Raw genomic sequence first — 27,350 nt, 5'->3', positions numbered from 1 at the left:
GCATCGGTGCACGGTTAAGACCGGCGGTGGTCGGGGGGGAAATGGCAGAACAAAAGCGCCGCCATATTCGCGATTCAGGGGCGTGTTTTTAGCAGTTGAGTGAAGGATGATGTCACGGCTTAAAAACTGCAAAAAACACGCCCCCGAATCGCAAAAAGACGGGGCTTGAACTGAGTGACGCCCCTCTCCTCCAATGGATAGCCTCTGTTTAGGAAGCCAGCCAATGGAGAAGAGGGGCGGGTTCAAGCCCCCATATTGCCAAAACAAAAAATCTCGGACTCTGCCCACTGCTTACGCAGTGCGACGCTAGTCCGAGACCTAAAAATGGCACTCACTAGGGCACTGGTTTCTTGTTTTTTGCCAGAAAGTTAGCCTCACTCATCCCTCGACTTTCTTGGCAGATGTGGATATACAGTCATACCCTACACCGGGGAGGGGGGAGTTGCTGGAGGGCATGTCTAGGTACGGTATCACACACTTACCAAAGCTGCAACAAGGATTTCAATGTCCAGCTTGAAAGCTAGACACACAACCCTTAATAGTAACCCAATAGATAATAAACTGATCAGAATATGTCATATGTAACACCGGTTACTGAAATGGTATGAAAGGCATGAAGCACTAAATTGGACTTATTACCTATATCTAGACTCATAACAAGTTAAGTCAAGGGCGCGAAGCTCCTGGATTAAAATGATAACGAAGGAAGAAGAGGAAAGTTGTGCTTCAAGAGGTTAGCTTTAACTACACATGACCAAATTATTCATGATAATATATTATAAAATAAAGCTTATGTTATTTCCTTAGGACTGTACATCACAGAGTGCTGACAGGTAGTTTCCTAAGATGTTAACCAAAGGTATACTCACGGGCATTAAGAAGCTGAAGAGAAACACATGCATATGCGCATGAGATGTTGGAAATGGAAATGTATTGAAAACTGCATGTACATAAGTTAATATTGTATCAGTTTCAGTCTTAAACTATAATATAGTGAACACCAGATGGCTGGAACTTACTGAATGCTAATGATTTTCTAAGTACCTTTGAGTATTAACTCTCAGATATGTACAAGTTAAAGAAATGTGTTAGTATAATTGTATGCTTATAAAAGAAAGACAGAGTGAAGATTCGTAAGGTCAAACACCATGTAAGGATTATTCCTTGAAAAGATGCAATAATTGACAGCTAAGGGGCAGAAATGTCTCAAACCAATCGGTAAAAAGGTATCAGCCAAAATGCATGCTACCAGCATTTGGACTTATAAAGGCTGGAACGCCCAAGTAGACACGTCAATTTACAACTTCAAGTGCTTAATATACAGTGCTAAACTGAGGAGGGCAGCTCCCAGTTCTGTAAGACAAAATACTTACCTTCAAGATCTTCACCACTTCAATATACTACTGCCAACCAGGGACATTTGGTGGCTTAGGATTCTCTCCAAAATCGATATGGCCTTACAGGTCTTTGTGTGCTCGGGTAGAGTAAGGTACCAGAAGCAACAGGAGGCGGGAATTCAAGACAAGGCACAGGGCCTTCAACTCCAGCAAACAGGTGTGCATAGCTTTGTACTCCTCTGACATGAAGTCATGGCTTATGAACAAGCCACGGTGTGAGTGCTTCAGCTAGCTAAACTGATTGTTGTGACAGAGGCGGGAGAGTCTGGGGCCTAGGGGAAATCACATCTGGCGTTGTTTTCCTCCAGGACCCACTAAGATTGTGCTGAGAGGATATCAAGAGAAACTGAACACATTTTAGTAAAAGGATTGTGCATTTAGAAAATGTGAGGTGTAAAGTCTCTCATTTCATGACTTGGAAGTGGAACATGACTACACAGGATCATCATACAGAGGTTCTTACACCACCACCTTGGTTTCTGAGTCCCCGTCTTAACATGAGAGATAAGTGAGTTCTCATGTCATACATCTCCAGACAGGTGGTAAACTCGGGTAGTCCGAGGCAGACGCCTTTGGGAATGCTCCAGCGAATATGCTGACGTGTTACTGAAAACTCGTGGGGACTTGTCAGCAAACAGGTCTCTCAGCCCCACTTTGCTCATGTGCTTAGAGAGTCTCCCCTATACTTGAGCAAGTACCTAAGAAACAGAAAAGAGTAGGTGCAGTCGCTGACTGCACCTACTCCCTTGGGAGCCCCATAGGGTCCCCCTGAAAGCCTGAGTTGAATGCTGTCCATGGATCAGCACTGACAGCACCATTCATTGCTGCACAGGTGAGAACTGAACCTGAGACGTTCAACTCTTACTGAAAGTTTCTAACTACATTCAATTTCCCTGAGAGGGGTTCACCAGGGTGTTTCTGAAGCTCTAGGTACCCACCTCTCACAAAGCACACAGGACGGGTGTGGCACATGTGATACCCCTCCGCAGAGGTGCATATTCAAAGTGTCCCCTGGGCCTCACCGCCATTTGGACATCCTTCAATAATATCAGCAAGAACACGGGTAAAAGTAATCCCTTCAATTGTATACGGCATTAACTTCTTACAAAAGAAGGCATATTTTATTTTAATTGTGCACCTGCTCTGGCCTCACAGTTGCTTTTTAATCCATTTGTGCCAGGTAGGCTTTTATGGCCTTATGCTCCTAAACACCTCACTTCTAAGAGGCATCACCTATGCGGGGTTTGATAATCTGGGTCTTACTCTGGTATGCCAACTAAGCCAAAGTGCATATTTCTGAGCAATTTAGGACAAGGGATACATTCAGAGGGAGCAAACAGGATCAGCCAGGGCTGGTGTTTTATGTATTCACCAGATGAAGCCATGCTCAGCAATGGGTTTTTCTACCGACACAGCACAACACCAGGCGCACAAGGAGGTAATGTATATTCCCCCAGCTTGCCAGAAAACTTCAAAGTGTCACGGCAAGTTCCGTGAGACAATGGGCAAGTAGGTGGTCTTGTTAACAGATGTCCAAGGACAACCTGGAGGGAAACCACCCCCATGTGCAGGTATAGCCTGTGTCCTCAACAGATACTGCACACGGTTACAGTCATGGATATATATAAGCCGTGCCACACGCAGCACACTGCACACAAAACAGCATGGTTGAACGTAAGAACCATTCAGTTAAGCAGATTCCGTTGCTTCTAAGCAGTAAGGCTGGTAAGCCTTCCTCCTTTCCTCAGTGTATTTTTTTTTCTTACAGCCTGTGCTCTAAAATTAAAATTAGCTGCCAACAAAAGTCAGCCTCTAAGGGCCCTATATAAGGAGGTAGTCGCCACCCTGAATAGCACCGAAGAACGTGAAGCACTTGCCAAACACTTACAGACTGTCAAGTCCACTTGGGGGAAACACAGGTCAGGTCAGAAAAATGCCAGGGGAGCACTTCTTCCAGAACTATGTGAGGACTTCTCCTGCCCATATACTGCTGAAAAGGGAGATGGCGGTAGTCAAGTTTGGAAAAATTCCGAGACTGAATATGTATTTTTTATGTTTTTAGAGCCTCAATGGGCTGAGACAGTATGAAGGCATGAACAGACTGGAAGGTAGCAAATATCAGCTTAGAGCTGAGACGAGGTTTCGCTGTGAAATGACTCTTTTGATATTAAAAAGCTTTGCCTGTGATTAGGGAAAGGGTGATCAACAATCTTGTCTGGGCTTTACAGAGAGGGAAGGAGGGAGAGAGATCGGTCATAGTTTCTGAATAACATTACTCGGTCAGCCAAGCACATAACAATGTATTTATTTATTTATTTGTAGAGCGCAACATTTATCCCGGGGGATGTCACGGCGCTAAGGACTATGGTGATAGGTGGGGTCTGTGGGGTTGACCAGGTGTCAAAAATCATTCTTTAGGGAAGAGGTGAGTTTTGAGTTTCTTTCTAAAGATGTTGTAGTTGTTGGTTAGCCTGAGTTCCAATGGGAGTTCATTCCAGTGCCGTGCAGCCAGATAGGAGAAGGTATGTCCTCCCGTTTTGGTTTTGGTAATTTTCTTTGTTTTAGCAAGAGCGAGGTGTTGTGATCTTAGCGGTCTGGCGGGAGAGTAGAAGTGTATTCTGTTGTGAAGAATCGTGGGTCCTGTGGCGTTGAGTGTCCTATGGGCATTACCGATTAATTAGAAGCAGGCTCTTTGGCGCATGGGCCGCCAGTGAAGTTGTTTTAGGCATTCTTTGGCAGAGCTGTATTTGCCTTTATTGCATACTAGCTTAGCTGCGGCATTCTGCACTACCTGCAGTCGCTTGAATAGGTAGTCTGGCATGCCTACAAAGAGGGCATTGCCGTAGTCCAGTCTACTGACCAGCAGGGCCTGTGTGACTGACTTCTTGCTTTCCAGGGGGATCCATGGGAAGAGCCTTCTCAAAAGTTTCAGAGTGCTAAAGCTTTTTCCACACAGGGTTCGAATGTGGGCCGGCATGGATATTGTGTTGTCAATTGTAATGCCTAGGTTTTTGGCCGAGTGCTTGGGTGCAGGGGCGTCTCCCAGTGTAGAGGGCCACCAGGAATTGTCCCATATGTGTTTTGCTTCGCCGAAGAGCAGAATCTCGGTTTTGTCTGAGTTTAATTTGAGGCAGTGATCTCCCATCCATGTGGCCATTTCAGTAAGGCAATTGTTAAGTCTCATTTTGCTGTCTTCATACCCCTTCCCTAGCATAATAGTGAGTTGCGTGTCGTCCGCATAGGAGCATACACCAAGACCCCATTTTGTTCCAATTCGTGCCAAAGGTGATACATAGGCATTGAACAGCGTGGGGCTGAGGGATGCTCCCTGCGGGACCCCTCATTTCAGTTGTTTCGGATTGGATAAGAAGGCTCCTAGTTGTACTGTTTGTGTTCTGTTATGTAAAAATGAGCTGAGCCATTCAAGGGCTTTCCCGCTTATCCCTTTTTTTTGTAGGTTTTCTAATAGGAGGTGGTGGGAGACCGTGTCGAACGCTGCCGACAGGTCCAATAGGATCAGAGCCACAGCTTTGCCCTGATCCAGGGAATTTCCAATGCTGTCCGTGACAGCCAGCAGTGTAGCTTCTGTGCTGTTTGTGGCTCTGAAACCTGTTTGAGTTGTGTCCAATAGATTATTGTCTTCTAGATATTTTGACAGCTGTCTGTTGATCAGTTTCTCCAGCACTTTAGAGAGATGGGGTAGTTGGGAAATGGGTCTGTAGTTGACTGGGTTTGTTACATTTGAGACTGCTTTTTTAAGTAATGGAGTGACTATGGCTTGTTTCCATATCTCCGGGAAGACCGCTGTTTCTAGGGATTTGTTGAAAAGCTGAGTGATGGCTGTGGTTAGGATAGGTATGAGCTGTCTAAAAATAAAATGAGGGCAAGGATCAAGAGGTGAGCCAGATTTGATTTCCATCATGGTACTGGCAACTTCTGCTTCTGATATTGGGGTGAAGCTGTTTAAGTTAATTAGGTTTTTAGGAAAGGATGCAGATTCTTTCCTACTGGTGTATGAGTTAAATGTGGCGTATATTTCCTCTATTTTAGCTGTGAAATAATTGTTGATCATTTCGCAGTTCCCAGTTGAGGGGTCCAGAGTTTGGGACAAGCAGTTAGGTTTGCACAGTTCATTTATGATTTTATATAATTCTTTGGCAGAGTTGCCATTTCCGTTTATTCGTTGTGCATAGTGTATTTGTTTTGCATTCTTTTTGGCTAGGAAGTATGCTCTGAGCCCAGCTTTATAGGTTAGTTTATCAATGTCTGAGCGGGACATTCTCCAGGTATGCTCCCTTGTTTTGCAGTTTTTTTTTAGAGCTTTGATTTCTGGGGTATACCATTTTTGGGAGATGATTATTTTTGTGGATTTCGATTTGATTTTGGGGGTGCATAAGTCCAGAGTGTTACTAATCTCTGTTTCGAGGTTTCGGGCACTATTGTTTGTGCAGGAGGTGCCAGGGAGGTCTAGACCGTTGTTTGCAGGCCAGTGGTGTTCGAAGACTTCTGGGGTGACAAGTTTCCAGGGTCTATAGAATTCTGGCATTGGTAGAGATGGTCTGGTGGGTAGTGAGGGTTGAGCAAATGAGAAGGAGATTAGGGAGTGATCCGTCCATGTTACTGGTTTAATCTCCTCAATCGAGGTGGTATCCATGTTGGAGAACAGTAAATCCAGTGTGTGGCCTGCACTGTGTGTGGGGCCTTGAATCCACTGTTTGAGCTGGAGGATGGTCATGTCATTGTTAAGGTGTGTGACCGCTTGGCTGTCAGATTTTTCGAAATGAATATTGAAATCTCCAATTACCATGAAGTTTTTATATTTGAGGCAGGCAGGGAAAATTTGTGTGAGTAGCCTCGCACTGAAATCTGCATGGTGACCAGGGGGATTGTATATTACAGTTCCTCCTAGAAGGATGTGGTTGTCTTTGGACACTTGAAAAGCTAGTAATTCGTGTTCATCATACAGGGCAGTTGTGATGGGGAGACAGTTTAGGGTGTCCTTGAATATTAAGGCGAGTCCCCCTCCTCTTTTCCTTTGTCTGTCCTGGTGTATCTTGGGGGAGGGCAGAGGCAATATCAGGGCAGTTGTTCTCACTTAATCAAGTTTCGGTGATGAAAACTAGGTCGGGATTATCATTTTTTATTTCCTTTCCATTGCTCGAAAGCACTGGGTACGGTTCAAAATATATCAGCCGGTCGGAGTAGAAAACGTGCCAGTGTTAAGAACATACGCTCACAGTTTACTTTCTATTGGTGTTTAAGCGCATCAATGCTTGTATTCTAATTTTTTTAATGATGGTTGAAGATTACCCTCACCAGTTCTCGATGTTCAGTAGGCTTAGGACCATCTTTATTTGAGCAGAGACTGTCAAATAATCTAAACAACCTAATCTTAAACAAATCTTTGTGAGAGTGCATATATCCGAACTAACACGGTGCCACCGTGTGACACACGATATCGGCTCCCATACCACGGTCTTCCATTGAGGAGCTGATATCACACAGTGGCAGGAAAAACGAGCTGAAAATCACTGTGAATAGGAAACTGTAAATAGTGGTTTTCCAGCTTGTTTTGGAGGCTTTGAACTGTGACGTCCACTAAGGGATATGACAACACACCAGGACATCAGCACCAGTCTGAGTAAGTTCTTTTTAGAGAGAAGGGGGCAGGGTGTGGTTCACCAATGCCTTGTCCCCACCTCACACGGTGAGATTATGCTTTAAGTGGGCAGGTATGAGAGTGAACAAATGATTTGCAGCCCTCCCCACAAGGTAAATCCATAATCCATGGCGAACAGGGCTTATTGTTCCGTTTTTTTATACTTTGTTCTTTAAAGATAATTAGAGCATTAATTTGGAGTTGTTGTGTGGCCCGTGTTTATTAGCAACCAGAACACTAACTCCGAGGAGGAAGGGGCTCACCAGGATATCGCTGTTCAGAGCAGAACTATCCCGGCAGTCTGTTTAGTAACAATGCAATGAACAGAGGGGTGACAGTGGTCTATCATTCAGGCACTGATGTTCTGAATGACCTTCATGAAAGAGGCTACGTAATTTAGATGAGATGGGGTGGAATTGTGTTATATGGAATAATACTTGGCCACATATTTATTGGAAGTGTGAACATTTCTAGGATGCCACTACAGAGGACTGTAGCATGGTCAAAGAGGTATGGTACACAATTGAGTAAAGACACTTGCACTGGGTGTAGGGGGCCACAGCACTAGGTTTCATGCTTACGAATGCTCTATGTGCATGTCGCAAGATATTAAGGCCCTGGTTAGATCTAGTGGGGCAATCAGGTACACTCTGCAGTTTGCGCTGTACGGGTGGGGTACAAACTGAGCCTTGATATGAGTCTGCTCCTGTGACTCATATAAAATAAAACCTACTACAAGTCACTGGGGCAAACTGCATAATTACACCTTGCACACTTTGAAATGTGTATTTTTTTTATCAGATTCATGGATCTGTACTTGATATCATGTACAAATGGCTTAATGTCGACCCATTATAGCAGCATGTAGTGGAGGTGTATATTGCAATTAAACTGTAAAATACCCTTTGATAGGACGCAGTCTTCTACATCTCTGCGAACCATTCCTCATGCAACAGCAATTGTGGAGAACGTCAATGTCACAGAATACAAATCTTGGTAGCTATAAGGGCAGTGACAAGCAAGTGACCGGAATGGCGGGACATCTCAGAAAGGTCCGATAACTCATGGAGGAGAATTACCAGGTCTGGAAGTTGTGAGGGCAAATTCATCGATTCACGGAGCGTAGATCCCATTGCTGTCCAGAAGGGGCGATTGGCGGGACAATCCAATAAGATATGAACAATATCACAAGGCGCATGACGGCATCGTCAGCAGGCAGAGTGAGGAAGCAACCTGAAACCATGTAGGGGTTCAGTGCCAGCGCTAAATAATCTTAAAAAGACTGAGCTTCATCCTTGCCTCCCGAACTCGTCGTTCCAGGGCCTCCAAAAGCTCTGCCCAATCCTCTTCATTATATTCCACCTACAGGTGGACCTGGCTGCCAGGTCGTCCTGAGACTAGCCAATTGTGGCTGGGAGTAGAGGTAGCGAATCAGTAGGTTGTAGAATCCAGACATCACACTTTAATCTGACCCCAAGTATTAAGGTAAGAGAGCACCAGGGAACAGTGGATGGTTCAGGGTTGGGGCGCCAGTTTGCCCAGCAGGCAATGGCGTAGTTGTGTATAGCCCATTGTTGCATATGTAGCAGACCAAATTCGCCCGAAGCATCTCAAAGGACTTGAGTTCGCCGTCTGAGATCCAGTCTGTAAGAGTCAGGATCCTAGCTCTACACCAATGGCCCCAATCAAGCATGGACCTCTCTCTATGCGGATACCTGTATTGTTTCAAAGTGGAGCTTTCTCATGGAGATACGCAGCCACAGAAAAGAGCTTGTGAGCCTGCATCCAGGTGGCATACATGGCTTTCAGGATGGGATTGGAGGACCCGGCGGAGGCGGGGCTAGTAAGATAAGAGGGCCTGTAGTCTCAACGAGGCCTTCTGGAGTCTGCGTTCGATCACAGCCCGTGACAGGGGGTCTTGTACCTGGGGGTGCATGTGTGCCAAATGCAGGACTAGACAGTAATGCTCCACAGAAGGCAGAACCAGTCCTTAGCTGACCTCTCAGTGATAAGCTTTCAAATTGGCAGGCGAGATCTCAATGAAGCCCAGATGAAGACCTTAATGGTTTAGTCTATCTGTCGGAGGGTCGAGAGGGTTATTAATTGGGGAAGCATGCCCAACACGTACGTGAATCAGGGGAGGGTAACCATTTTCACTGCTTGAGTCTGTCCCCAGAATGAGAGATTCAGGTGGGATACCTTTACAAACTTTAATCGCATTCGCTTCATAAGTGGGTCAGGTTATCTGCCACCATGTACTTCAGACCTTATGATGCTCCTTGCTCTGCCTATTGGACAGGGCAGCATCCCTCAACAGTTGCTCCCTGATGGTCACCTTCGATGCCGCCCACAACATCAAGGAAGAGTCAACTGAGCTGCCATTGTGCTCTGGTACGCATGCAGGTGGATTTAAGCTGGCTCTTGCCCATGGGTGGTTGTAGCAGGACAAGTTGAGACACAAGGGCTTGAAAATTGGCTGCGACAGACCCAGATTAGCCTGCAGGACAATAGGGGAGAGGTCTGAAAGTGCACCCTCTAGTATTGAAGTCTCGCAGAGAACTGGAACAAGGAGATGGCCTTCAGGAAATAATCCAACCGTGATTGCGGGCCATGAACCGGTGAGACGTATGATTATTCCCGGTCCCTCGGATGCAAGAGACGCCATACGTTGAGAAGGCTATGATCAGCCCAAAGATCTCCCAGGAGGGCTGCGTCCGCATTATTGGAAATGTCAATTGGACTGAAGAGGTCTAAGATCGCATCCTGGACCAGGTTCAAATCCCCAACTACCAGGATGCTAGCGGTATCTATCTGCCAACAAACTGTTCTAAGATTTGGAGTTCTATCTTGCAATCTGTTCTGGGTTTGGGAGGCCTTATTGAGTACTTATAGCTTTGGTTGAAGATTTCTTGGATAAGGTCTAAACAGGATTTGTACTTCGTTGTTTAGGTGCGTTATTGGACAGCTAGGGCCAAATAAGGTCTAGTGTTTGCACCTCCGCACGTACTTGTCCCAGCAGTTCTTGTGCTGGGCTATAATCCTGTTGACCTAGCCAGATTCACGCGCTCAACTAAGCAAAGTACATACAGTGTGATTTATATGGGAAGGAATGTCAAACCCACAGCTCAAGGCTGACTGAAAGACAGTGGAAATTATATAGCCCAAAAACCTTTGGCTCACCATGTGATTAGACAAAGAAAATTAAAAATCAAAAAGCTAAATTTCTATTTTATTCACATTCTTCCCATACTAGACTTGTATTTAAATTAATAAAGCTGAAAGCTTACATTCAATCTTAGAAAACTGCCTTCAAGGAACCCTGAGATCTGTTAGGTGGGGAGATATAGACGGTCGTAATGTGGGGAGGTGTAGAAGACTGTGAGGTAGGAAGGGAGAGACACAATGCAGCCATGGGCATGCTCACCAGCTTGTGGATTTCACATTCTAGGTTCTGGATGCAGTCTAGCTTCCGCTTGCGGCAGCGCTGGGCGGCGATCCTGTTTTTGCTGCGGCGGCGGATGTCATGGATGAACTCGAGCTGTTCCGAGGTCAGCTTATGCATCTTTATCATCATCTGGAAGTCGTTCCTTGGAAGATCTGTGATTTGATCAACGGGAAAGGGGAGTTTCACCTATACAAAAAGAGATCAAGAAAAAGATGAGAGAAATACAGGTGCACTTTGTGCCCACCATGATGGGCTCTAAACAACAATGGCCTTATTCAGGGAAGATCAATGTTAGAGAGGGAGCTACCCTTTTGACAGGAAAAGGATTGGGTCAACAATCTTATGAAAACAAAAAAAACTCCTTCTCCTGAGTTTGGCAAATGATTAGTAATGCTAAATTCCCATGAGGGCATTTACATCAGTGGGGAGGACTAAATTATTGCGTAGGTTACCAAATTTACACCTCAATATGTATCAGACAAAAAATTAGCATGAAAATATTGCAAGCACAAAAATTAAAAGTTTCGTTCATTTATTTTAAAATAATTTACAAATAATAACCACACATTATTACATCAAAAACAATTTTGTTGAATGCGCAAAAAATTGTTTTTGATGTAATAATGTGTGGTTATTATTTTTAAATTATTCTAAAATAAATGAACGAAACTTTTAATTTTTGTGTTTGCAATATTTTCATGCTAATTTTTGTTTTCATAAGCTCATTCAGGGAAGAGCCTTCAGCGAAAAAGCTTTAACCTACTTTTTAATTCTCTTTTTTGTTTTCAGGAAAAGGCAACAAGTGTGTTAGAGAACTATTTTTTCTAGGCGTGCTCTAGTTAGGAATGTGCGAATAGGCTAAAAAACATTCACGAGTAGGTAGTGTAATTCTTGCGATTGGATTTTACTCATGTTCTGTGAGAGTGGCAATCAGTGTGAAGACGGAGACTCTCATGACACTTTTAACTTGCAAGACTCTTATTTTCACCTTCTAAAATGTGAACATACTTGACCTGTGTACCTGACAGACTGACAGCTGCTAAACACAACCAGTTTCACAGTTGCCACAAATTCATGCTCAAACCAACTGTCCGTTGAGATAATAGTATGATGTTGGCATAGCTTATGGTAAACAAGAAATTATGCATGCTATGAGGTTATGCTCACATAACAAACATTACACACAGGCCAAACTCTACCTACCAATAAAGTGGAGAAAAAACCTTGAAATATACACTTTTTATATAAGACCTTGGAAACAGGGTGCCCTGGAAACATCATTTTAGCATTTTGCTTTTTGCCCAGAAGATGAGTCAAGTATTCATCTACTGGTAAAGCACGAACTATTGTTTGCAGCCATCCTAATGCTGGGACAGCATAGAACCACAAACAAATGAAGGAAACACAACCTCACAAGCAACAGAGGGAAAACATCAGCTGGACAAACATAGCGGCACAGAAGAAGGACAGAAAATAATGTAGCAACAACCACAACAAAACAGAGAGTTTTCAGCTTTCCTAGAAATCTGGTGGCAGGTGGTTTGACCAAGATCAATGTAATCTTTAGGCCCAAGGATTCGGAACGACGTTAACCTCATTGGGCCTTGTGAAAATGAGTGCTTTAGAGCAATGAGAGGGATCCTTATCTAAAGAGCCTGCGTCAAAGGCAGGGTGAAATCAAGGAAAACAGGAGCTTTGGGCTCTTAGATAGTAGGCCCAATGGACCAAGCAGAGAACCTTGAACGAGATACACTGTCTAACCGACAGCCAGTGCAATGCACTGTGGGCTTCAGATATATGACCGAATCTCTGAAACCCAGCCGCAAGGCTCAAATAGGCATGTTTTAGATCCTCTGCAACTTGCCAATATAAAAGTCTGTTATAGTCAGAGGAAGAGCACTGTCTTAGTCAACTTGAGATAAGATGATCGATCTGATCACTCCTGTCCTCTTGTTCCGAACAAGAAAGTATGTGATTTTCATAAGGGCTTTTAGTGCCAAAAAAAGCATGGCTATGTTTTTGGATATGGGTATTAAATGAGAGGCCCTGGTAACACCAGACCTCAATATTTTATGATGTTGACACTGGGCTACGGAGCAACCAGAGCTGAGGGATAGAGGTCCTCCAAGCATAGGGACTGTCACAGAAAATAAAAAATTCAGTTTTATCAGTATCCAACTTCACAAAGTGAATCCATGCTTTTACACCTATAAGACAGTCTCTGGGAAACGGGATCTGATCAAATTGGAATATAAAACTTGACAAATAACGTGCTGTTTCAGCAGAGGTCAACAGGTTAAAATCAAAACTCCAGATCGTTGTTCTTAAATGTTGAAATTAATCTGACAGAAGGAGGAACCTTACTAAACTCTTCACCACCCCAGTCAGGCCTTGGCACAGTATGTGGCCAGACAGAGCTTGAGAGCACTATTGTAAAAAGCAGATGAACCAATTTAAGGCTGATTCAGCCAAGCCAGTTCTCCACATAAGATTCACCAGGATGGAGAGGACGCCCAAATCAAAGGAAGTGGAGCGGTCCAGCAGCAAGAGGGCAGCCGGGACAACAAGATCTTAGTTTGAGTCAGTGGCAGTGGACAATGTGACTTCGGGTGCTGTGTCCTAGCTGGAAACGTGCTTGATTGGGTCTAGCCAAGGAGATAAAGAGAATCCAGGCTAAATGCAAGCCTATTGGCAAGGACATTTTCCATGTTTTTATTTTAGAGAAAAATAAGAGCAGAACAACTGGTCTAAAGTTCTTAAGATCCTTAGTACTGAGGTCAGTTTTTGGCTAATGATACCCTTTATACAGGAGCAGGGACATGCCCAGAACTAAATAGGCATTTGTTAGCCTCACAGAGAGTTGGGTGACTTAAGAACAGCTGGGAGACAGTCCACTTTGAAACCACCCTCTCCCAAACTACTCACCGCTACCAGTGGAGGCCCCTAAATAGTTTGCCTCCAGCCTGTTTTAAGCCGAATCCTTGGCCTTCCTCGCCCTTAGACAATGAGGTTCTAGATCACAGCCCCTGTTGCGTCCTTCCCTGGCTGTTTGTTTTCTTTTTAGGAGTTGGTGGGAGGAAGGGTGATTATCTGTTTATTGTTCCCTGAATGTTACCACCTTCCTTTGGGACTATGTCATCCATTCGTGCTTGTTGACTCAGCTTCTGATTGTCGATGTTCCGTACTTTGTTTTATATATTTTTTTTAATGTTAAATAAAAAGATTTCCAACAAGAATAGCTGGGAGGCATAAGGGTATTCAGCTGGAAACAAACACAGAGAATAATTGTTAATACAAAGAGGGATTTATTTTTCTAGCTTCCCAATTTTTATGACAGCACATAATGAGTGCAAGCAGTACACAAACACTGATGTGTCTCCCTATTTCTTTAATGTTCTTTCTTTGTCATCAAAACTTGTCCAATTAAAACATGACCAAAAAAGTAATTACTAGCCAACAAAAGTTTGACTTCAGTTTATCAAAGTAAATATTTTTGAATGCGAGGGATTTTTAACTTAATAAGCACTTGAAAATCCTGTCATTACAACCTGGCTTAGACTAAAGTCCGTTCCTGAAGTAAATGTACAAAGCAGAATATCTAGTTTTTCTTAAATAAAGTTTGTCAAAATGTGTATTTAAAGCTAAACTTTGAGCCACCTCTCTTTTAAAGTGCTAGGCGTCGTTCTGCACTCTGGTGCCAACAGACGGCTCTTTGGGTCATAAAACATTTAAATTGATGTTTAAGACTTCTTTGACTTTGGTCGGAGACACTGGTCTCCAAAAAGAAGCTCATAACATCAGTGCAAAGGTTTAGCAGGATAGAGCTGTGGGGTGGGGGAACACATGGAGCAACAGAGCATGGGAGGAATGGAGAGAACAATGAAGATAAGGATGGATAGATAGAGAGAAGCAAGTATGTTTGGCATTTTTGTCCGCTCAGTGTCATTTGAGATATAGTTCAAAGCGGTGGTATTTTATTTTTATGGCTACCTCCTCGGGCTCAATCAATGAGACAGCTCGTTGTGATGCAGCCGAAAGCCTACCATCTTGTGGAAATACCTCAATAAATTGTACACTCGGCTAATTAGAACATTTTGTTGCAGACTGGTAAAGATGCAACGTCTACTGGTGCACCAAGCTTGGACGCACATGGAAGCCTGTACGCAACCTAGCTTTAACTGTGAGAAAGTAAAATGGGTCATCGTTAATAACATAAACATCATTAGAGTATAAATGCAAAGTGCATTTCACACATTCAATATACATGCTCCAGCTGTGTGAAAAAAACTCACACTATTTTCCTCAGTGTATGTATCGCTTCTCCCTCGTAGATCAATCCAGGGCATCATGTGCTACTTTAATATAAACACACGGTGGCGCTACACACCCATTTCACAGGTCTGACCAAAAATGGGAATGTTTGACGCCAGCTGCAGGACACAGTAGCCGAGGGTGTCAGACACAACTGGGTGATAGAAAATCAGGTCACAGTACGTTACAGATTAGGAGCTTGGTAGAAGCAATTTAGAATTACGTGTGCCTTTTACACCCGCCAGCACACCCATTCCTTCGGTTTCTTCACCTCTCACTCCCTTCCTCCCAGACTCATCTTTAAGTCTCACAATTACCGTCTGGAATGACAAGGCAAATGGGCAACCACGTTCCTCTCAGCTACTTTTTCACACTCCACCCCAGAAGTGAGTCCATACTTCAAACAACTCAGTGCTTTCACTGCACTGATTTCAAACAAATCAGTGCTTAATTTGCAAAACAAAATTAAGTGTCAGGGCCTTTTTCGGAAGGCCACTGCAGCCTGCACCACCCATACTCTGCCAGCATTGCCAATGGAAGTACCAACATAACACCTAACCATCACACTCCTACAAGTGTGACAATTCAGACTATTTCAGGCCACACAAAGCCATAATAATGGCATGAGAGGCTGTTGTGCTCATTTCACAATTAAAAAAACAGCGCCACCATGTGGTGGACTGTCAATAGAGCCGGTGCTGACAATTAAGCGCCAGAAACCACCTGCCCAAATTAAGCACTGCCATAATTCCATCATCTGCACTCTCCACTGCCCCCCCTCCACCCCCTGACTATACTCCCCGAACGAAAGAGTGCACTCTGTAAAATATCTTAAGGACTGAACAGCGAAATTTCTTCCATCTACGACATACATTTTCTAAGGGAAAGAATTAATGATAAATTCTAATGAAACCGGAATTTTCAGTTGAACTAGTCTGCAAGTGCCCACCAAACACATGGCCATAAATGACATAGTCTTGCTTTTACTGCTAGTATTGCTGCTGACTAATTTAACATTTCACAGAGCTAGAAAAGAAACAGAGATAACTGTTTACAGGAAAAAATGGAGAGTCAAACTAAGCTGTTATCAATAACATCATGGAATGCGCCTGAGATACAAAGCAGGTACGGACAAAACTGTGGTCAACTAGGATTCCATATTATTGGAACAGGGCCCTACGTTGGACGATATCCACCATAGACTGCCGTTGTTGGGTATTGTACTCAAATCATGACACAGAAGCTTTGAATTCTTATGAGTAATTTATAGACACTGTGGTAGAAGACATGCTGCTTGGTATATTCAAACCTGCATCACACCTCGCTAGATGCAGGTGAGTCCCTACTCACGTTTGATAGCTTATTTTTTGGACAGCGCTGGATAGCTCCTCAACTTGAATTTATTTTGTTGCGATTGGCATGTTGCTCATGCAAGCATGTAATTAAGGTACTAACAAAGCTTGTTATTCATTTTCAAATGTAAACTTAAATAAAGATCTTTTTTTAAATCAATGAAGAATTTGATTAAACATTAGAAAGTACTAGCCTATCACTTTTGTATGAAACTCATTTGAATGAGTCTGAATAAGAAAAGCTAAAACACAATGGGTGAGGAATGAGGACAACAATTGCTTAATGTTCATCTCAAGAAGTTTAAGCTCTTTTTGAAAATAAAAAACAGCTGAATTCACAAGCAATATGATGACAAGGCATTTGGAAGGAAGATAGGTAACTGCAAGTTACATGCCCGACTTCTAAACAGGATTTCGTCCAAGAAGAGGCACAGAATTTGCCCTCATCGCCATCTGGGATGACCTTAAAAACACAGTAGGAACATAGGAACTGGGTAGCTGCACTACCTCTCTAGGATCTTTCAGCTGCCTTCGATACAGTTGACCATGAAACTCTAATCCAAAGATTCTACAAAGGCGGCATAGAGAGGACTGTTCTTGACTGGGTCACATATTACCTACAATACAGGACAAATGTCTTCCATACTCCCCATTTTCATCTAAACCATATTCATTAAAGCAGATGTCCCTCAAGGCTCTATCATCTCATACATGCTTTTCAACATAAAGTCAGTACCACTAATGATCAATGAATTTCAGCTCACATGCTAAAACTATGCAGATGACGCATAAACACTTCTCAAACTGGAAAGCCCAAAATACATTGGAAACTGAAAAGTCTTCAGTTGCCTCAGAGTTGTGGATCAGTGGATGACATGGACCCACCTCAAACTGAATGCTTTGAAAACAGAAATATTCACATTAGGCAATTAGAAAAATTATGATCCACTTTACGCCTGGCCTGACGATCTGGGAGCACCTCCTAAAGTAGCTAAGGAATTAATAAACCCGGGAATTACCATAGACTCCAAATTATCAATGAAAGCCCAAGTAGACAAGTTAGCAAGATCAAGCTTCATTACCATGAAAACTCTGCAACACATCTTCCCCCATTTAAGATTTCCACACAAGGTCCAAGCCACTGTCTCTCTTGTACTGTCTAAACTTGATTATGCCAATGGCCTCTACCACGGCTCATCTTTATCAACTATGAAAAAACAACGAGAAATTCAGAGCTCTGCTGCCAGACTACTCCTACATGCAAAGCCACAAGCTCACATCTCCCTGTCTTGAGGACCCTACATTAGTTTACCGTTGCCAGAAGGTCCACCTTCAAGATGCTTTGTATCACCGAGAAAGCAAGACTTGGAACAGGACCGATTTGTTCCAGGAAGAAAGGGGCATATGTATCAAAAAACCACAAGCCCAGAGGTCATGTATGTGCGCCACATGGCACTTTGAACAAGCATTTACAATGCAATGGTCTCTGCATTATTAAAGGTAGAGCTATTGGCATTGCTCATGACATTTTTTTTCATTTTTTTTTTAAAAACATAAATAAATGGTATTGTCATTTACAATGGCAATAGGTGAGCATTAGAGAGTAGTAGAGAGTATTCGCGGACACAGAGCCACACACACACATACACACACACACAGAGCCCCACACACACACACAGAGCCCCCCACACACACACAGAGCCCCCCCACACACAGAGCCACCCACACACACAGAGCCACCCACACACACACACAGTCACCCACACACACACACAGAGCCACGCACACAGAGCCACCCACACCCATACAGACCCACACCCATACAGAGCCACACCCACACATAAGCCACCCACACACAGCCAGCCACACATAGCCAGCCACCCACACACAAAGCCACCCACCCACACACAGAGCCACCCACAAACACACGGTCTCGCCTTTGCAAAAGTTAGAGCTATTGGCATTGTAAATGACATTTTTATTTATGTGTTGGTCTTGAAAACATATAATTAAATGGCATTGTCATTTACAATGCCAATAGCTTAATATCTTGCAAATGCGAGACCTATTGCATTTGCACCCACACACACACACACACACAAAGCCACACACACACAGAGCCACACACACAGAGCCACACACACACACAGAGCCCCACAGACACACACACACACAGCCACACACACAGAGCCACACACACACACACACACACAGAGCCACACACACACACACATACACACAGAGCCACACACACAGAGCCACACACACACACACACACACAGCCACACACACACAGAGCCACACACACACAGCCACACATTGCAATGATTAATAAAAATTGATTGTCATCATTTTTTTTCAATAAAGCCTTATAAAACAATAAATACACTGTGCCTCTGAAACTCCTCATTTGCATTCTGTCACCTACCATGAAGAGTGCCTGCCACCCCGGACTGGTTTGTACCTGCTGTTGATGACAAGTAGAGAGTGCTCGCCTGTGATCGGAGCCAGATATAAGCATCAGGTGACCGGGAAGTAAGAGGGCTTTCATGGTAAGAGTAAAGGGCGGTAGTAACCGAGTCCCACAACCAAAGGAAGCAAATACTAGAGCAGCATAGTTGTATCATCGCATCATACAACTGGTACAAGTGCCCCTGATGAGGGAGTTGGGTTAAGTTTGGCGAAGGACAGGATCATAACCTGTGAAGGACAGCATACCAAACATTGAAAATCAACCAAAAATTCAAAATATTATAACGAACAGGGCCAAAAGGCCCTAAAAATATGCACAGCAAAGCAACCGCTCCCCCACCCCAAAAAACATCAGGAGACATGCCAAAGGGTAGAACACACCACGCACCACAAAGCGAGTGAGGCAATGCTCATATGTCCAGAAACTCCCAAAGGAGCTGCATCTCTAAAGAGACAGTCCCCTAAGTAGCAACAACTAAGGACTAAAGGTCTTCAACCACTAAACCATATAGAACCCCACGACAGCAATTCACACACTAAGGTACAGAGAGACAGATACACGCCCAAGGTAACAACGTCCCAAAGCACAGAACCTCCAAAAGTCAGCACTAGATTGACTATAGCTCCGCCCACAAGGTGGAACGCCCCCACGGACTGCACCCCTCTAACACCACCTCCTGTGGCATCCCAAGACCCCTGCCAGCCTCACCTTGCGCACGCCTTTGTAGATATAGAAGTAGAGCTCACGGCCCACATTGAAGCAGACCAGGTCCCCGTTGCCAGACTGGTCGTTGACATTGACGAAGGAAACCTTGACAGGGTTGGAGCCTTGCGAATTAAAAGGCACCCGGTTGGGACGGCTGTACTCGGAGTGGCTCAGCAGCTTGTAGAGGCCTTCTCGCGTGGTGAACTGGGTCTTAATCTCGTTCATCTCCTTCCGTCCTCCCTCCGCCGCCATATTGGGGAGCAGCATTCATCCTGCCCTATGCCCAACACTAACACAGTGCACGCGCAGATCTACTTTGCTTCACTGGTCAATTCTATAAAGGCATGGAAATGGAAAGGGGACACGGATGCGTAGCTTACAAGCTAAGGTTTTTAATAACAAGCTTTCACCTTAGCTTCCCTCTTGTCCCGGTCTGCGCATCACTGCCGGCCGTGTGTGTGGCTTACAAACAAGCACAAATCAGGGTCAGTAACACCTACCCCTAACAAGTCCAGACACCGACACGGGGTGATGGTATTTTTATGTATTTAATGCTTTTATATATAGCGTGGACTGTACCCGAAGGCGTCAGAGCGCTTCACAATAGGAACAGTAATGATACATGAGAAGATTACTAGTGAACAAATTACAAAAGCAGACGTATGTTAAGTTACATAAGGCAAAAGTGACAATTGTGAGCAAACAAAATACAAGAGGTAGCAAAAGGTACATTACAGGAGGAATAGACTGGGAGCTCGGCGAGAGGGAGGGTGTAACGCCCACCACTAGAAAAGGGGCGGGGCTTACAAAATAGAAAGACGAGCAAGAAAACACCCCTGAATCCGAAAAAGACGAGGCTTGAATGGAGTGACGCCCCTCTCCTCCAATGGCTGGCCAGCATTTACGAGGCCAGCCAATGGAGAAGAGGGACGGGTTCAAGCCCCCTAACTAAGAAACATTAAATCTTCGGACCGAACTGCGCAAGCGCAGCCTACGGTCCTCGACCTAAAAATGCAAAAAAGTTAAATTTTCAGGGAAATCGCAAATTACCACCAACTTGAAGTAGGTGGTCATTTGCGATTCCTTAAGGCCAAATATGTTCAAGTGTTTCCAGAATAGTGTTTAAGGAATCTCAATTTGAAATTCATTAAATGCATTCACAAAATAGGGAATCACAAATTTTGAGATTCCTATTTTGCGATGGCCTTTTGGGATGATACATCCCAAAAGGCTTTTTCCCGCTTGCGAACGGGAAAAAGGCTTGATACGTATGGCCCAAAATCACCAAATACATACACCAAAGGAACATCTACTCAAGATTGCACATATGGAACTTTACGCAATACAATTTTAAATCTCTATATTATTTTCCTTATACATGTATACCTTTTCTATGTAGTTCTATATGTACATATTTATTACATTACTCCTACAGAGGAAAGAAAGAAAGCAAGGAAGGGAGAAAGAAAGAAAGAAAGAAAGAAAGAAAGAAAGAAAGAAAGAAAAAAAGAAAGAAAGAAAGCCTAAAAAACCTTCAATTGACTCCAATGCACTACTCCAGAGGTCTTCAAACTTTTTGATGCTGAGACCCCCTTGTCAAACTTTTTTAGGGCTAAGGACCCCCTTCTGACAAAAATTTCTAGAACCATGTACTCTTCATCATCGATCACTATCGACAACTATAAACGCCCCCAATTCCTACAGCAAATAATCTTTTCTGTGGGGAAATAATATTAACAGTGTTTAGCAAACCAAAGGTAAGTGAGCGTGGGGGTGGGTATCCAAATGGGTAGATAAAAACAAAGGGCCTAATTTATGAGGAATTGGCGTATTTATGAATATGGTGCATTCCTGTCCTTTTCCCTTGCGTTGGTGCACAAATTGCACCAACACAGGCAGGATTGTTTTTGTACAGGAAAGGGCACCTTCCTTCACAAAAACAATCCAGAGAGGCGTCTTTCTCTTTCTATGTGAGCTGCAGAATGCAAAACACATGGAAAGAGGAAACAACTAGGAGAAATAAAACCATCTCACCTTGTTACACCTCCACTGGGGAGGCATCTGTTTTTTGAGCTCCCCAGATTTACATGATTTTGCAAATATGGGGAAGCATCAAAATGCATGGGTGTAGCGTGGGAACCACACACATAGCCCATGCAACACCTCCTTGACTCAAAGTATTTCAAAGCAGTGACTTGGGCTGCTATGTCTTACTCCATATCTAAGAGCCCATGCAAAGCCATGCAGGGTGACTTTGCCCCGCTCATGGGTATGGTTGGGAGGCTTGCGCCACTGGAGGGGAAAAAGTGATGTTCTAGCAATGCGAGCCTCTCATAAATAAGCCCCAGAATATTCTGGGCCTTACTTTTGAAGGCTTGCCACACTTTTTCGCCACCATTGTGTCACTTTTTGGGACACTGTGGCGGCGTAAATAATGCGCCATGGTGCACCATATTTACAAAGGGACACATTTAATCAGATGTGTCACTTTGTAAAGGCCTGAGCTACATTATACCCATGTCAGGTATAATGTTCGTAGGGTGGGCGTTGCCCCGCAATAAAGGGTTGTAGAAGTGATGCAGTGAAATCTATGAGATTTCACTGCAACACTTCTAGGACACTACTGTGTCAATATCTTACACCTGGCTCACAGCAGGCGTGAGACTGACAGAGGCCCTTTCACATGGGGCTTGCCCCCATGTGAAAAGCCCATTGCTGGAGTTGCATCTATTTTTAGACACACCCCAGCAATGTCACTTTTGCCCCTACATATGTTAGAAATACTGTAGTATCTGTAATTTCTTCCAACATGGTGCACCGTACATTAAATGCGGCACATCCATTGTCACAAGGAGGGCACAGTGAAAACTGTTGCCTCGCTGTTTTGTCGCAGCGATGCAACAATTTACATAACTGAGGCCCTCTGTACGTTTTTGAGGTCTTTCATCATCATGTATCGAAATAAAAAACTAATGGGCAGCCTAAATAAATAATACATTGAAAAGTTGTTACTCAGTGCGAAATGCACTGTAGGAGATAATGAAACCTCTATTAGTGAATGCACTGCAGAGGTCTGCGTGTAACCGGAGAGCCACAGAATTACATCTTGGTAGGTTCAGTGGAGAATAGTGATGTGGTCACCTGCGTGGGTCTATTGACATCAGGGGGAGGTCTGTCCTTAATGAGAAACGCTACCCCTAGCCGCACCCGCTTCGCGGGCGCCGCGTCGCCTGTTTCACCAAGGAGCTGATCCCTTGAACCCCACCTGTGTTCCTGCTGCCGTTTGTTCTGCGGGGGTGTTGCTGGTTTCTGGCTGTGAGGAGAACTGTGCCGGTCCTCGCAGGGACTCAAAGATCCAGGAGTCCCTGCTCGAGGTAAGCGGAGACACCTGAGCACGTTTGCCAGCCCCTCCCACTGGACGCCTCACGAACTTAAAAGTGCCCAGTTTCAATTCCTCTGCGGTCACCTGCGTGGGTCTATTGACATCAGGGGGAGGTCTGCCCTTACTGAGAAACGCTACCCCTAGCCGCACCCGCTTCGCGGGCGCCGCGTCGCCTGTTTCACCAAGGAGCTGATCACTTGAACCCCACCTGTGTTCCTGCTGCCGTTTGTTCTGCGGGGGTGTTGCTGGTTGCTGGCTGTGAGGAGAACTGTGCCGGTCCTCGCAGGGACTCAAAGATCCAGGAGTCCCTGCTCGAGGCAAGCGGAGACACCTGAGCACGTTTGCCAGCCCCTCCCACTGGACACCTCACGAACTTAAAAGTGCCCAGTTTCAATTCCTCTGCGGTCACCTGCGTGGGTCTATTGACATCAGGGGGAGGTCTGCCCTTACTGAGAAACGCTACCCCTAGCCGCACCCGATTCGCGGGCGCCGCATCGCCTGTTTCACCAAGGAGCTGATTCCTTGAACCCCACCTGTGTTCCTGCTGCCGTTTGTTCTGCGGGGGTGTTGCTGGTTGCTGGCTGTGAGGAGAACTGTGCCGATCCTCGCAGGGACTCAAAGTTCCAGGAGTCCCTGCTCGAGGCAAGCGGAGACACCTGAGCACGTTTGCCAGCCCCTCCCACTGGACGCTTCACGCGGTATATACCCAGCGTATGATACACGCTGCGCGTGAGCGCGCGGGAGTGCGCCGGGCTAAGCCCGGGCAAAGGGCGGGCCCTCTGTGGCCCTCATAGGCCTGAGGAGACTGGACTGGCCCACGGCCCTTGTATCTTTTGGTAATATTAACAAGTGTGTCTGTGGCATTTTCTGCTAAGTCTTAAACCTCTGGTTAGCTTTGTGTTGGCAATTAGTATTGCTTGCTGTTCCCCCTGAGGATATCACTCTGTTCATTGTTAAGTCCTTGTACACTGCCTTTTGTTAGGGGTGAATCTATATCATTATAGGCAATCATGTCTAATGTTAACAACCCTACTAAAGGCCAAGGAGTCTCTACCTTAGATAACTATCTTCTAAAAGTTGTTACTAAAATTAATAATGACCGGAGAGTCTCCTTGGGGAAATCTAGTTCACCGGGAGTTTCTCTTCTGGATTCCATACTTGTAACATCTCCTGTCACTGTTGTGGATAATATGGATTTGGGTTGTAAGGATGTTTTTGCTGCAGATGTTCAGGTTCACCCTCCCCCACCAGCATCTAATCTAAGTGTTGACATAGAGGTGTGCGTAGATGACCCAGTGGACACTAAGGAGAACACCTCTAAAGGTGCGAGAGCAGTTCGAGCCTGTAGGAAAATGCCACCTAAACGTGGTGGCGGTAGACCTAGAAAGGCTTTAGATAGTGTCCCCCCCACGCAAAAAGAAAGGTAAACAGGTAGATGCAGAGTTGTTGGATCCTGTTCCTAGCTGCAATACGGACACAGTGTCCTTGGAACGGTTGGGTGTTTTAGAAGTGAAACTGTTGGCAAGAATGGCAGAAATCATCATACCTTTGGAGAAAAAAATAGATTTACTAACACTGGAGGTTGATAGATTAAGTAACCTCGTTTCAAGACAGCCAGGTCAGACTGATGAAGGGAGTGCCGTTAACAGGGCCCATGATGAGAGGCCGAGTCAGGTGGCCTCTAGTTCAGCTCCACTGTTACAGCAAGCGCCAATACTTGGTAAAGTGTTGCAACATAAAGCCAAGATTGTTCCAGCTACCCAAGGGCCAGTAGTGTATAACAAACCTAGTGATTTTACTCTAGTGGTAAATAGTGGCGCTCAAACTAGAATAGATCTTCCTCCAGAGGCAGCACCCTTTGTGTGTATTTTCTCAGGGGTCCCCGAACTTAAAGAAGGGAAGACTGAAAGTCTTCAGGAGTTAAAAAACAAAGTAGCTTTCTGGCTTACAAAAAATAGACCACTCCCCCCTGCAATTGATGGTTGTATTCTAAATGTACGTAGGGTGGGGTGGTTAGGCCATATGCCTAAAGATATTCCAGGGGACTTGGTTATTATAAACTTTAGAAATAAGTATGTAGTACCCTTTCTTAGAGGTTGGAATTCCCAGGCCAACGATGGCCCTATCGTAACATGGGTACTCTCGGATTTTTATCCAAAACCTCGCCCCTGTCCTATGGTGTGCCCTTCTTTGCCACCACGGCCAAACATTTTCCCTTCTCTGGGCCCTGTTAATACGTTTTGCATGGAGTCCCTGATCGCTGCGGGGAGATATGCACCATTGACCAATTTGGATGAAAAGGATTGGCTCTTTGTTGGGCAGGCTTTAGGTACCTCGGGGGTAGAAAGTGGTCCCGTTAATATTGTTAAAATCACAGAGGTTCCATCTGTTGCCCAACGTTCGAATTCCACCATTACAGCTATTTTACCATTGGCATATGATGATAATGGAGTTCCTCTATTACAGGATGTAGTACCCTCCCACTCTAAGGCCGAAACTCTTGTCCTGGCGGTTTCAAACGGCACCAAGTTTGGTAGTTGGAATATAGCTGGGCTTGAGTCCCGTATGTGTATCCCGGACTGGGTGAATTTTATACAACAAGGTGATGTTTGGTCATTTCAGGAAACCTGGGCACTCTCATCGGTGTTCCTTGTGGGTTATTTAAACTTCAGTAAACCTGCAACTAAAGGACGCAGAGGGCGTGCTATGGGAGGCTTGACTACCTGGGTTCGCCAGTATGAGGGCGTCAGAGTGGAGGAGGTTCCAATTGATAGCCCTGATATATTAATGGTTAGTATAAGATCTTCTAAAGGCCTTAATATTCTTTTGATTAACATATACGTTAGGGGCATCCAGGGCGGAAGGGTCTCTCCAACCCTCCGCCTCCTGGATGACTTCTTATCAGGAGCATCTGTAGACGGGTACACGGTTGTGATGGGGGACTTTAACACCTGTTTTGAACCCCTGAGTTTAGATGATGGCTCACTCACTGAGGTTGAAGATATGACCTGGGGGATTCCCCAGCTTGAGTTATCCCCGATTGGGAAATGGACACAATCCGCAACATTTATTAAAGGGTTGTGTCTGGACCAGGGACTGCGAGCATTAAATGGCAGAGTGCGATCAGATAGGACGGGTAGGCATACCTTCAGCAACGGCAGACACAGTAGCCGTATTGACTATATTCTAGTCGATGTGAAGCTGTGGGCTGCAGTTGTGGATATGGTGGTCATGACCCGCCCGGAAAGTGATCATGATCCGCTGGTGGTGGAACTAAGGGACCACAGTTTCCTTGGGTCTGAGAGCTGTAGGTCTAACGCTGTTCAGGATGAAGTCGTACTCAGTAACGATATGAGAAGGGTATGGTGGCCAAAAATTTCTGCTAATGTAGAGGCACGTAAGGAGATTAGATCCCTGGTGTCTAACTCTCTGGAAGAAATATCTAGTTGTGGGTCACAGGATGATATTATTGCTATAATCACTAATATTCACACACGTCTATTTTTGGAGTTGAAAAAGCTGTTTGTGAAGTCTATCTCCAAGCAGGATAGGAGGGGGGAACCTAAAGTTATAACCTGGTATGATGAGGAGTGTCGTCGGACTCATGGGGATTTGTTTAAAGCAATAAAGCAAAAAAACCATAGCCAAATTAGGACTTGTAGGAAGGCATATAAAGATGCTAAGCACAAAGCCAAGATTAATTGGGATGAGGAACGGTGGTTATCACTAACCGAAGCATGCAGCTTTCGAAATATGCAACAGTTCTGGCATCTTTTAAAATGGGGTAAAACCCAGGAAGATCGCCCAAGCCCTGCTTCGGTTGGCCAACATCAGTGGGTATGTTATTTTGAGGAGCAATTTAGGAACTATAGTAGTGCCCAGGTTGACATTCCCTGTCTTGCCCTGGTTGATCCCCTTAAGTTTACGAGTAGTGAAGTAAAACATATTTTGCAGTCTATTCCGAGGGGTAAGGCACCAGGCCCGGATTGTATACCTGCTGATTTATTTCAGCAGGATCAGGATCTCTGGGTCCCCTATATAGTCCATTTGGCTAATGCTCTGGCCTCTGGAGCTAAGGTTCCCGAGTCCTGGTTTGGGGCAGAAATTCTGCCAATCTACAAGAAAGGCGATCGGTCGGTTCCTTCCAACTACCGTCCGATCAGCCTCATAGATGCGGTGCAAAAAATCTCATCCCGCCTTGTTCTTGGCAGGATTCAGGACTGGATCAGTGAGTTCGACATTCTTACACCACTCCAGGCTGGTTTTCGGTCCCATGTGAGTACTTTAGACCAGGCTTTTCGGTTCATTCTTCTTTATTGGAAGACTGTTATCCTAGGTAAAGGTATACTCTATGCAGCCTTTGTGGACTTAAGGTCCGCGTTTGACCTTGTCCCAAGGGCAAAGTTGTGGGATTGTTTAGTGAAGCTGGGTATGCCAGCTCCCCTTGTACGTCTCTTGGTGAATTTACATGCACAAACTTTTGCCCAAGTACGCTGGGGAAAACCAGGGGAGGTAACGGATAGATTTCCAGTCGCTAAAGGTGTAAGGCAAGGGTGTGTCTTAGCTCCTACCCTGTTTTCTTTATATATAAATGGGGTTACTAATTATTTTGCTAATCACCCCACT

At 44.7% G+C, this 27,350-nt stretch overlaps 2 protein-coding genes across 2 annotated transcripts in view; both read right to left on the bottom strand.

Moving 5' to 3' along the window:
* BACH2 (BACH transcriptional regulator 2) overlaps window positions 1–27,350 on the bottom strand; it is a 688,374-nt gene that overhangs the window by 21,220 nt on the left and 639,804 nt on the right. The window contains exon 6 of the mRNA XM_078648259.1: window positions 10,481–10,687. Coding sequence (XP_078504385.1) covers window positions 10,481–10,687 — 207 coding nt within the window. The remainder of the gene's footprint in view (window positions 1–10,480; window positions 10,688–27,350) is intronic.
* LOC144761313 (WD repeat-containing protein 20-like) lies at window positions 18,796–19,594 on the bottom strand. Its single transcript, XM_078646753.1, has 2 exons — window positions 19,346–19,594; window positions 18,796–18,864 (listed from the first exon to the last, which is right to left on the bottom strand). The coding sequence occupies exons 1-2, from the start codon at window positions 19,592–19,594 to the stop codon at window positions 18,796–18,798; spliced, it is 318 nt and encodes a 105-aa protein (XP_078502879.1).

This window comes from Lissotriton helveticus, chromosome 6 (assembly GCF_964261635.1).
Source record: "Lissotriton helveticus chromosome 6, aLisHel1.1, whole genome shotgun sequence".
Taxonomy (NCBI): domain Eukaryota; kingdom Metazoa; phylum Chordata; class Amphibia; order Caudata; family Salamandridae; genus Lissotriton; species Lissotriton helveticus.
This window is presented reverse-complemented; position numbering and strand designations above follow the sequence as displayed.